At 37.5% G+C, this 12272-nt stretch overlaps 1 protein-coding gene across 2 annotated transcripts in view; it reads right to left on the bottom strand.

Annotated features, from left to right (window-relative positions):
* The window catches only part of YTHDC2 (YTH N6-methyladenosine RNA binding protein C2), a 73722-nt gene that overhangs the window by 48364 nt on the left and 13086 nt on the right, over positions 1 to 12272 (bottom strand). For both annotated transcript variants that reach the window (NM_001192811.1, XM_059890604.1), the window contains 4 exons: positions 9548 to 9650; positions 8572 to 8728; positions 3861 to 3968; positions 1293 to 1441 (listed from right to left, as the gene is read on the bottom strand). In NM_001192811.1, the coding sequence (NP_001179740.1) occupies positions 1293 to 1441; positions 3861 to 3968; positions 8572 to 8728; positions 9548 to 9650 (517 nt within the window). The remainder of the gene's footprint in view (positions 1 to 1292; positions 1442 to 3860; positions 3969 to 8571; positions 8729 to 9547; positions 9651 to 12272) is intronic.

Below are 12272 nucleotides of genomic sequence, written 5' to 3'. Positions count from 1 at the left end.
TTGCTAAATATACCTGCAGATCAGTGGTCTTTTCTCCCAACTGTACCACAGAGGAAATGTCACCTGGAGCTTGTCAACACTGAAGCCAAGTCCCACCCCAGAGCAAGAACATCAGAATCTCTGATGGAGGCCAGATTCCACAGGACTTTAAATGTTCCTCGGGAGATGCTAATATGTAGCCAGGCTTAAGAATCACTAATTTACAGGATCAAAATGCTATATTCACTGAACCAAATGGATGTTCCCAACATTAAATAACAATTTTTAAATATTCTTTAAAAGTATACATTCTTTACAAGAAGAGTTCATTTGGATGCATCAGAACTTTAAACAATGGGAGAAAACTGCCAAGCATATTTGCATTCTCATGCTCAATACAGTTTAATTCCTTTTCTAAAAAGTACACAGTCCCAGCCATTGCTCTAATCACCAATGCCTTTTTAAGAACTCTGAGTGAAAGTTGCTCAGTTGTGTCCGACTCTTGCAACCTGTGAGGCTCCTCTGTCCATGAGGATTCTCCAGGCAAGAACACTAGAGTGAGTTGTCATGCCCTTCTCCAGAGGATCTTCCCAACCCAGGGATCAAACCCAGGTCTCCCACACTGCCTGCAGATTCTTTACCATCTGAGCCACCAGGGAAGTACTTAAGAATCCTAAACCAAAATAAAAGACCAGAAGGAACCTAGGAAATTCATTAGTTTGTTTTCAAATAGACTTCATGGAACCCAAAGTAGCACACACCCCACCTAGGGAATAGAGGTGGAGAGTGAGGGGTGAGCAGGCAGGATGTCTACAAAAAAGATTTTGTAGAAAGATTTTGTGGCAAAATAAAAGGGAGAAAAGAAACTGAGGTCTATGATGGGTAACTGACTTTACAGTCACATAGCTTTCTAGTGGAAACCCTGGTCTTGATTATACTTGCCTTAATACCAACAGTATTTTCTCAGTTTTTTCCTAACTTAGCTAATCTTACATTGCTTTGATCATAGGTCCTTAAATTTTGACATGATAAAATATCAAGCAATGATAATGTATTTTCTTGATAAACTATTTTCTTGAAACAATTTACAGAAAATATTGAAATAATTTTAACTCAGAATGAAACAATAAAATATGTCACATTATTCGAAAAAAAGAATTTATAGAAAGTTATTCTGAAAAATGTGTTGTAGTCTAAGATAAAGTAAGGGAAGTATGCTTTAATAATGCAATAAAAATTATAATCTCATAAAATACTGTTTAAAGTATACAATTTTCACTCAAACTATCAGTGTAAAACCACTGAGGTCTTACCAGCTGACTGAAGACAGCGTCACCACCATCATCCAATAAATCATACTCTTCAGTCACATTTGGGATAGCTCTCTGTCTCTGAGATTCAGGCTTGAAACTATTCTCTTGAGCTGAGTACCATTCTGTAAGTGTGGTTTGTTGTTTTTCCTCTAAATTAATTACCAAAGAAAATAAGTAGATACATTCTTTGCATTATGAAATACATTTCTTTAAAAAAATTAAGTGAATTTGAAAATACCTAAAAGTTGGCCTTATTTTAAAGTTACTTTTTAAAAAAATTAATTAATTAGAAACATTCAATAAAACATGTTCAGTTCAGTTCAGTTCAATCACTCGGTCATGTCTGACTCTTTGCAACCCCATGAATCACAGCACGCCAGGCCTCCCTGTCCATCATCAACTCCCGGAGTTCACCCAAACTCATGTGCACTGAGTTGGTGATGCCATCCAGCCATCTCATTCTCTGTCATCCCCTTCTCCTTCTGCCCCCAATCCCTCCCAGCATCAGGGTCTTTTCCAATGAGTCAACTCTTCACATGAGGTGGCCAAAGTGTTGGGAGTTTCAGCCTCAGCATCAGTCCTTCCAATGCATACCCAGGACTGGTCTCCTTTAGGATGGACTAGTTGGATCTCCTTGCAGTCCAAGGGACTCTCAAGAGTCTTCTCCAACACCACAGTTAAAAAGTATCAATTCTTCAGCGCTCAGCTTTCTTCACAGTCCAACCCTCACATCCGTACATGACCACTGGAAAAACCATAGCCTTGACAAGATGGAACTTTGTTGGCAAAGTAATGTCTCTGCTTTTGAATATGCTATCTAGATTGGTCATAACTTTCCTTCCAAGGAGTAAGCGTCTTTTAATTTCATGGCTGCAATCACTATCTGCAGTGATTTTGGAGCCCCAAAAAATAAAGTCTGACACTGTTTCCACTGTTTCCCCATCTAGTTCCCATGAAGTGATAGGACCAGATGCTATGATCTTAGTTTTCTGAATGTTGAGCTTTAAGCCAACTTTTCACTCTCCTCTTTCACTTTCATCAAGAGGCTTTTGAGTTCCTCTTCACTTTCTGCCATAAGGGTAGTGTCATCTGCATATCTGAGGTTATTGATATTTCTCCCGGCAATCTTGATTCCAGCTTGTGCTTCTTCCAGCCCAGCATTTCTCATGATGTACTCTGCATATAAGTTAAATAAGCAGGGTGACAATATACAGCCTTGACATACTCCTTTTCCTATTTGGAACCAGTCTGTTGTTCCAGGTCCAGTTGTAACCATTACTTCCTGACCTGCATATAGGTTTCTCAAGAGACAGGTCGGGTGGTCTGGTATTTCCATCTCTTTCAGAATTTTCCACAGTTTATTGTGATCCACACAGTCAAAGGCTTTGGCATAGTCAATAAAGCAGAAATAGATGTTTTTTCTGGAACTCTCTTGCTTTTTTGATGATCCAGCAGATGTTGGCAATTTGATCTCTGGTTCCTCTGCCTTTTCGAAAACCAGCTTGAACATCTGGAAGTTCATGGTTCACATACTGCTGAAGCCTGGCTTGGAGAATTTTGAGCATTACTTTACTAGCATGTGAGATGAGTGCAACTGTGCAATAGTTTGAGCATTCTTTGGCCATTGCCTCCAAAGAATAAAACATATTATGTTGAACCAAAAGGAGACATGAAACTGCTTTTAAAAACTTCATCTGTTCATCTACTGGTAAGAAGTTTACTTCTATATAAGTACAAAATTTAATGAACAGTATTTTATCCATGTAACAAATATTGTTTGAACCAATGACTAATATCCATATAGCACTTTGAAGGAAATCATTTACTGAGTTTCTACCACCAAGCTAGTTGTTTGAGATACAAGTTATAATCAGAGCCAGAAATTTTATAATGTACATATTAGTGATTCAACATTGCAGTGTGAAACAGACATTGCTAATTGCTTTTTTCAAGCAAAGAATACAAAGAATTTAAGATTATTTGTCCAAACAACTAAACAAAGGAATCAAAACTTGAAGTCAAGTCTTCCATCATGAATAATGTAGTTAAAAGTAACCAGAAGGAACTTAACCTTAATTCAAAAGTGGACATATAGCATAAATCATAAGAGATGTATTAACAGGCAGGTCATGCTACATTCAAAATTCAGACACAATTGATAACAATATCAAGATTTTAAGAACTCGACAGTTATGAGAAAGATGAGCCTTTCATCACTCACATACAACTCCCTTCTTTACTCACCTGCCTCTCACTCCCACTCTGTAACACATGCTGGGGGACAGCCAGCACATCATCTTGTCCTTTCTTAAAACAGTGGCTGAATCTCTGGATGCAGACATTCAGCTCTGGCATTCCCTTTCAATTCTTCTCCATAGATTATAACTTTTGGACTTAAACCACAATATAAAAGATCCATTTGGGACAGTAGTCTAATATAATCTACAACCATACACAGAAAGAAATACTTTCAAGTATCCTAGTATCTGCACAGTATAAGACTGGAGTACTCTAAAAAGTCAGTATCAATAGTAATTTTCTTTTATATTTGTTTCATAAAGAGCTTACCTCGTTGTTTTTCCTTTTTGTATTTTAACATTTCTTTGTTTGTATATCCAGTAGTTCTTAAAATGTCTTCCAAAAACATTTCTTTTACTTCAAATGGTCTTCCCTGTACTAAATAATAGGAGTATTTTAATCAGTCAACTTGCATCTTAGAGGTAACTTGCATAAAAACATGAGATTTTCAAATTAATAAATCTAAATGTTAATCTAAAGGCAATTCCATAGATCAAGTAATCCTCATATTGCCCTTTAAATATAACTTTGATAGACAACTGTTTATTTGCATGTTTTTTCCAATGTTTGCTATTCACTTGTGTGTTTGGCATTATACTAGGTACTAGGAATATAAATGGCAAGTAGAAACAGAGTTCCTCCTGTTCTCCTGAAGCTTAAAGATTGCAGTCCAGCAGGAGAGTCAGACCTTAATCCAGTAATTCAGAACAACCATGTAAAAATAAAGTTGTGAAAAGTCCTACGAGAAAGAAGTACAAGATACCATGACAGTACATAATAGGAGAACTTGAATGAGACAAGAAAAACATCTTCACTGAGAAAAATGAGAACCAAGAGAAGGAGGTAAACAAAATAATTAAGCTACACAGAGAAGAAAGAATGTAATATGAAGAAGGAAAAAACACAAAACAGTATGCACAAAGGCCCTATGGTGTGAAAGAATATGATGTTCTCAAGGAACTAAAAAGCCAAGCTATTTGGAACATGATGTGAGGAGTGGTATGGAGAGGGGGCTATCGTTCAAGATGAGGCCAAAGAAACAGGTCTTATTAAGGGTTTAGGTCTTTATTCTGGGGTAAAGGTCTTTCAAAGTTTTAAGCTCATGAGAGTTTTTAAATCATAAAAATTTCATTTCAGAAAACAACACTCTGGCTGAAACCTGGGGAATGGATTTAAAAGAGAGCAGAGTAAATGGAACAGACCAGTAGGGGCAATTACAATTGTTCAGGCTGAAGAGAACAATAACCTGAATAAGACTGGTGACAGTAAAAACGGAAGGAGACAGACAAACTCTAGATAGACAGGAAGTAAATCCACAGAACTCAGCATTAGATTAAATATGGAGGAATGATAAGGAAGTGTCAACCACAGCTCTTAAAAGTCTAGCTTAAAAAACTGGATAGAGGAAGATGTCATTCTCTGAGGTTGACAAGGAAAGCTAAAGAAAAACAAGTTGGCTTATAGGAGATGGGGTTTGGTTTTATACATGTCAAATGTTAGTTGCCAAAATGAGCTTCCATTAGCAGATGCATAAATTTTATGTGCCTTCAGTTCAGTTGCTCAGTTGTGTGCGACTCTTGGCGATGCCATGGACTGCAGCATGCCAGACTTCCCTGTCCATCACCAACTCCCAGAGCCTGCTCAAACTCATGTCCATCGAATCAGTGATGCCATCCAACCATCTCATCCTCTGTTGTCCCCTTCTCCTCCTGCCTCTAATCTTTCTCAGCATCAGGGTCTTTTCCAAAGAGTCAGTTCTTCATATCAGGTGGCAAAAGTATTGGAGTTGCAGCTTCAGCATCAATCCTTCCAATGAACATTCAGGACTGATTTCCTTTAGGATGGACTGGTTGGATCTCCTTGCAGTCCAAGGGACTCTCAAGAGTCTTCTCCAACTCCACAGTTCAAAAGCATCAATTCTTCAGTGCTCAGCTTTCTTTATGGTCCAACTCTCACATCCGTACATGATACTAGAAAAACCATAGCCTTGACTAGACGGACCTTTGTTGGCAAAGTAATGACTCTGCTTTTTAATATGCTGCCTAGGTTGGCCTTATGAACAAAAAGTCCTACAGGTTGTGACTTAGGTGATTTGGTCAATGGTATGATTAACTAAAACAGGCAACACAAAAGAAGCAGATTTTTTATTTATTTTTCATGTTGATATATGGCAAAACCAATAAAATACTGTAAAGTAATTAGCCTCTAATTAAAATAAATTTAAAATAAAATATATATATTCTTCTTTTATTCTTATTTTTTAAATTTATTTATTTTAGTTGGAGGTTAATTACTTTACAATACTGTAGTGGTTTTTGCCATACATTGATATGAATCAGCCATGCATGTACATGTGTCCCCCATCCTGAAGCCCCTCCCACCTCCCTCCCCATACCATCCCTCAGGGTCATCCCAGTGCACCAGCCCTGAGCACCCTGTCTCATGCATCGAACCTGGACTGGCGATCTGTTTCATATATGATAATAGACATGTTTCAATGCTATTCTCTCAGATCATCCCACCCTTGCCTTCTCCCAGAGTCCAAAAGACTGTTCTATACATCTGTGTCTCTTTTGCTGTCTCATTTATAGGGTTATCGTTACCATCTTTCTAAATTCCATATATATGTATTAGTATACTGTATTGGTGTTTTTCTTTCTGGCTTACTTCACTCTAAATAATAGGCTCCAGTTTCATCCACCTCATTAGAACTGATTCAAATGTATTCTTTTTAATGGCTGAGTAATATTCCATTGTGTATATGTACCACAGCTTTCTTATCCATTCATCTGCTGATGGACATCTAGGTTGCTTCCATGTCCTGGCTATTGTAAACAGTGCTGCGATGAACATTGGGCTGTATGTGTCTCTTTCAATTCTGGTTTCCTCAGTGTGTATGCCCAGCAGTGGGATTGCTGGGTCGTATGTCACTTCTATTTCCAGTTTTTTAAGGACCCTCCACACTACTCTCCATAGTGGCTGTACTAGTTTTCATTCCCACCAACAGTGTAAGAGGGTTCCCTTTTCTCCAAACCCTCTCCAGCATTTACTGTTTGTTGATTTCTGGATAGCAGCCATTCTGACCGGCGTGAGATGGTACCTCATTGTGGTTTTGATTTGCATTCTTTGCATTCCTCTGATAATGAGTGATGTTGAGCATCTTTTCATGTGTTTGTTAGCCATCTGTATGTCTTCTTTGGAGAACTGTCTGTTTTTGATTGGGTCATTTATTTTTCTGGAATTAAGCTGAAGGAGTTGCTTGTATATTTTTTAGAAAGGATTAGTATTCAGTTAGGGCATATTAGATGTGAACTGCTTATAAACTTCCTAAGTCCAAAGCTCTGGAGAAGAGGTTGAATTAGGAAATAAAGATTCAGGAGTCATCCATATAAGAAAGTAGAAGTCAAGGGCAAGAATGAGATCTTCCAGGGAAACAAACTATGCACTCCCAGTATCAAGTACAGAACAGCATAGAGCAGGAAAGAGAAAAAGCAAAGAAGTCAAAAAAAGAAGGGAAAGGAGGGGAAGGGGAGGGAAAAGAAGAGAGGAAGAGAAAAAAAGAATGGATCATGGGAATAATCCTCAAAAAAAACAATATTTAAGCACCATGCAAAAGAAGCCCACAGAGGAGACCAAGAAAGTACAGGCTATAACACAGAATGAGACTTAGGAAGCAGTGCTGGCAAACAGATGATGGGGATGTGAGCATTTCACAAAAAAAGGGGGAATGATTATGAGAAATACTACAGCAATTTTAAGTAATATTTTTATATAAAATTTGAATAACAGGCTTGGCAATTAAATCAGTTTCAAAACAACACTGTTAAGAATGTATAAATGAATAGCCCCATAAACTTCAGAAATGTGAATCATTTCAGCCTTTTGGAAAAGTAAAATGGCAAAACCATATTATTGTTAAAATTAAAAATAGACATACTTTTTTACTCAACAATTTCACTTTTAAGAATCTATTCTCAGAAATAAGAGCACCTATATATTGGAGAAGGCAATGGCACCCCACTCCAGTACTCTTGCCTGGAAAATCCCATGGAAGGAGGAGCCTGGTAGGCTGCAGTCCATGGGGTCGCTAAGAGTCGGACACGACTGAGTGACTTCACTTTCACTTTTCACTTTCATGCATTGGAGAAGGAAATGGCAACTCACTCCAGTGTTCTTGCCTGGAGAATTCCAGGGACGGCAGAGCCTGGTGGGCAGCCGTCTATGGGGTCGCACAGAGTCGGACATGACTGAAGTGACTTAGCAGCAGTAGCGGCATATATATATATATATATACACACACACATATACACACACACACATGTATATACATATATATATATAAGAATATATGTATAAGGATGCTCATAACAATGAAGTTTATAGTTGGCAAAAGGAAGGATCCAGGACCAATGTGAATGTCTAAAAATTAAGAAATGGTTAAATAAATCATGGTACATTCATATTAGGAAATATAAAAGCAGCTGTTCACTATAATAAACTACATCCTACATGTTTGAACTGAGGTAAACCATTGAGTAAACACAACTTTTTCAATTTTTGAGAAGAAAATTAAAAAATTTTTTAAAGATTGGTGAAAAAATAAGGTGTGATTAAAGGATAAGGACAAAAGTTCAGTGGCAACATATTCAGAAGTACATGGGAAATAAATATGGGAATACGACTACTCTGTGAAAGAGTCTAGCAATAAAGGTGAAGCTGTAAGACAGAATTTAAAGAGGAATACAAAATTAAAACATATCTCCTTTTAAGACTAGAAAACTGGCTCACTACACAATAACAAAGACTGAAAAAGAGAGGATGAAAATATATAGAGATGACTGATTCAGTACATCTCAGAGAAAACAGAAAAGGATGCCCTATACATCAGAATATTCCTTAATATTTCTATTTCAATAAATAAAATCAAGCCAAAAAATAATTCTTTCATAAAATCCTGAAGAAATCTGATAATTTTACTTACTATATATCACTGGACAGCTCCCAAAATATCTTATAAAAAGATTTACATCTAAGGCAGCACTAGAAAGAATTAGTTTCAAAGTTGGGTGCTTCTGCAGTAAATCTCTTAACTTTGTAAGTAAAAAATCACTAAATCGATCTCTTTCATGAACTTCATCCTGCAGTAAACAAAAACAAACCATGGAACAGTTAAAACATAAAATAAGTGAAGTCTTTAAAACTATGGAGCTGCTGAGTTTCACACTAAATCAAGTTAAATGTGGAAACAGTCAATTAGTGAAATTTGTTTTATGGACAATTTAGAAATACTCAGATATTAACAATCCTCTGTGGGTAACGTATTGCCCTTTTTCCCACAGAATGTAAAACTGCAGAAACTAAAACAAATTCTGAATTAGTACAGTCTAATTTAATATAATTTTAATAAATCTAAAATCTATTTAAATATGCTTCTGTTAGCATCAGGACCAGGTGCATATTGTGGTTTGAATGCAGAGAACTAAAAACTTTCCAAACCTGCTTATCACAAGCTTATAAATCTTAATCTAAGTTTTCTGACACAAACTGGATAAAAGCTTAGAATTCTTTAATAAGGTGCTAATTCATCTACTTATTTCATCAGCAGCTAGTTAAAATAACAGGATAACCAGGAAGTTAACTGACTTTAAGTATTCTCCTAAGATATGGAAGAGAAAATAGATGACTAAGCACAGAGAAAAAAAGAAAACTTTCACTATTCTGGAGACTCTTGAAATACATGTATCATTTTTATACATAAAAAGCACTTTTTTACAAAGCTATCTATTTTCACTCATGAAAACTGATGGCAAGAATATCTTTAATACAAATATTTATTTCTAATAATTATGGAAAATAAAAAGTAACTTGATTAGAAGAGCCTGTTTTAAAAAAAAATTGGTTCTCACATATATCCTATTCTAAAATCTTAATTAGCTATTTAAATTTAAATATCTTACCACAATAACATGTGTCACAGTTGACAATGTACTATCTCCTGCCATCAGTGTACGAAGCAGTACCCCATTGGTGCAAAATGTCAGAAGTGTCTTTGGAGAAACCCTTTAAAAAAAAAATGTATAATAACAAATCTTTTATACAATTAAAACATGGCCCTATTAAAATGCAAGTAGCCTTAGTATTTTAGTAAGTATTACTAACATAACAGTGTACTGGTTCAGTTCAGTTCAGTCCAGTTCAGTTGCTCAGTCATGTCCGACTCTTCGCAACCCCATGGACCACAGCATGCCAGTCTTCCCTATCCATCACCAACTCCCAGAGTTCACTCAAACTCATCTCCACTAAGTCGGTGATGCCATCCAACTACCTAACCATTTGTTGTCCCCTTCTCCTCCTGCCCTCAATCTTTCCCAGCATCAGGGTCTTTTCAAATGACTCAGCTCTTCACATCACATGGCCAAAGTATTGGAGTTTCAGCCTCAACATCAGTCCTTTCAATGAACACTCAGGACTGATCTCCTTTAGGATGGACTGGTTGGATCTCCTTGCAGCCCAAGGGACTCAAAGGTTTTCTCCAACACCACGGTGTAAAAGCATCAATTCTTTGGCACTCAGCTTTCTTTATAGTCCAACTCTCACATCCATACATGACTACCAGAAACCAAAACCTGATCAGATGGACCTTTGTTGGCAAAGTAATGTCTCTGCTTTTTAACATGTTCTCTAGGTTGGTCATAACTTTCCTTCCAAGGAGTAAGCATCTTTTAATTTCATGGCTGCAGTCACCATCTGCAGTGATTTTGGAGTCCCCAAAAATAAAGTCAGCCACTATTTCCACTGTTTCCCCATCTATTTGCCAAGAGATGGGACAGGATGCGGTGATCTTTGTTTTCTGAATGTTGAGCTTTAAGCCAACTTTTTCACTCTCCACTTTCACTTTCATCAAGAAGCTCTTTAGTTCTTCTTCACTTTCTGCCATAACGGTGGTGTCATCTGCATATCCGAGGTTATTGATATTTCCCCTGGCCATCTTGATTCCAGCTTGTGCTTCTTCCAGCCCAGCGTTTCTCATGATGTACTCTGCATATAAGTTAAATAAGCAGGGTGACAATATACAACCTTGACATACTCCTTTTCCTATTTGGAAAGGGAAGTCTGTTGTTCCATGTCCAGTTCTAACTGTTGCTTCCTGACCTATATACAGATGTCTCAAGAGGCAGGTCAGGTGGTCTGGTATTCCCATCTCTTTCAGAATTTTCCACAGATTATTGTGATCCACATAGTCAAAGGCTTTGGCATAGTCAATAAAGCAGAAATAGATGTTGTTCTTGAACTCTCTTGCTTTTTCCATGATCCAGCAGATGTTGGCAATTTGATCTCTGGTTCCTCTGCCATTTCTATATCCAGCTTGAACATCTGGAAGTTCACAGTTCACATATTGCTAAAGCCTGGCTTGGAGAATTTTGAGCATTACTTTACTAGAGTGTGAGATGAGTGCAATTGTGCGGTAGCTTGAGCATTCTTTGGCATTGCCTTTCTTTGGGATTGGAATGGAAACTGACCTTTTCAATCCTGTGTCCACTGCTGTGTTTTCCAAATTTGCTGGCATATTGAATGCAGCACTTTCACAGCATCATCTTTTAGGACTTGAAATACCTCAACTGGAATTCCATCACCTCCACTAGCTTTGTTCAGAGGGATGTTGCTTAAAGCCCACTTGACTTCATATTCCAGGATGTCTGGCTCTAGGTGAGTGATCACACCATTGTGATTATCTGGGACATGAAGATCTTTTGTTACAGTTCTGTGTATTCTTGGCACCTCTTCTTAATATCTTCTGTTAGGTCCATAACGTTTCTGTCCTTTATTGAGCTCATTTTTGCCTGAAATGTTCCGTTGGTATCTCTAATTTTCTTGAAGAGATCTCTAGTCTTTACCATTCTATTGTTTTCCTCTATTCTTTGCACTTATCACTGAGGAAGGCTTTCTTATCTCTCCTCGCTATTCTTTGGAACTCTGCATTCAAATGGGTATATCTTTCCTTTTCTCCTTTTCCTTTCACTTCTCTTCTATTCACAGCTATTTGCAAGGCCTCCTCAGACAGCCATTTTGCTTTTTTGCATTTCTTTTTCTTGGGGATGGTCTTGATCCCTGTCTCCTGTACAATGTCACAAACCTCTGTCCATAGTTCTTCATGCACTCTATCAGATCAAGTCCCTTAAATCTATTTATCACTTCCACTGTATAATTGTAAGGGATTTGATTTAGGTCATACCTGAATGGTCTAGGGTTTTCCCTACTTTCTTCAATTTACGTCTGAATTTGGCAATAAGGAGTTCATGATCTGAGCCACAGTCAGCTCCTGGTCTTGTTTTTGCTGACTGTATAGAGCGTCTCCATCTTTGGCTGCAAAGAATATAATCAATCTGATTTCAGTGTTGGCCATCTCGTGATGCCCATGTGTAGAGTCTTCTCTTGTGTTGTTGGAAGAGGGTGTTTGCTATGACCAGTATGTTCTCTTGGCAAAACTCTATTAGTCTTTGCCCTGCTTCATTCTGTATTCCAAGGCCAAATTTGCCTGTTACTCCAGGTGTTTCTTGACTTTCTACTTTTGCATTCCAGTCCCCTATAATGAAAAGAACATCTTTTTTGGGTGTTAGTTCTAGAAGGTCTGGTAGGTCTTCATAGAACCATTCAACTTCAGTTTCTTCAGCATTACTGGTC

Source organism: Bos taurus, chromosome 10 (assembly GCF_002263795.3).
Source record: "Bos taurus isolate L1 Dominette 01449 registration number 42190680 breed Hereford chromosome 10, ARS-UCD2.0, whole genome shotgun sequence".
NCBI classification, from domain to species: domain Eukaryota; kingdom Metazoa; phylum Chordata; class Mammalia; order Artiodactyla; family Bovidae; genus Bos; species Bos taurus.
Note: the sequence above shows the minus strand (reverse complement) of the source record. Positions and strands in the feature narration are given on the sequence as shown.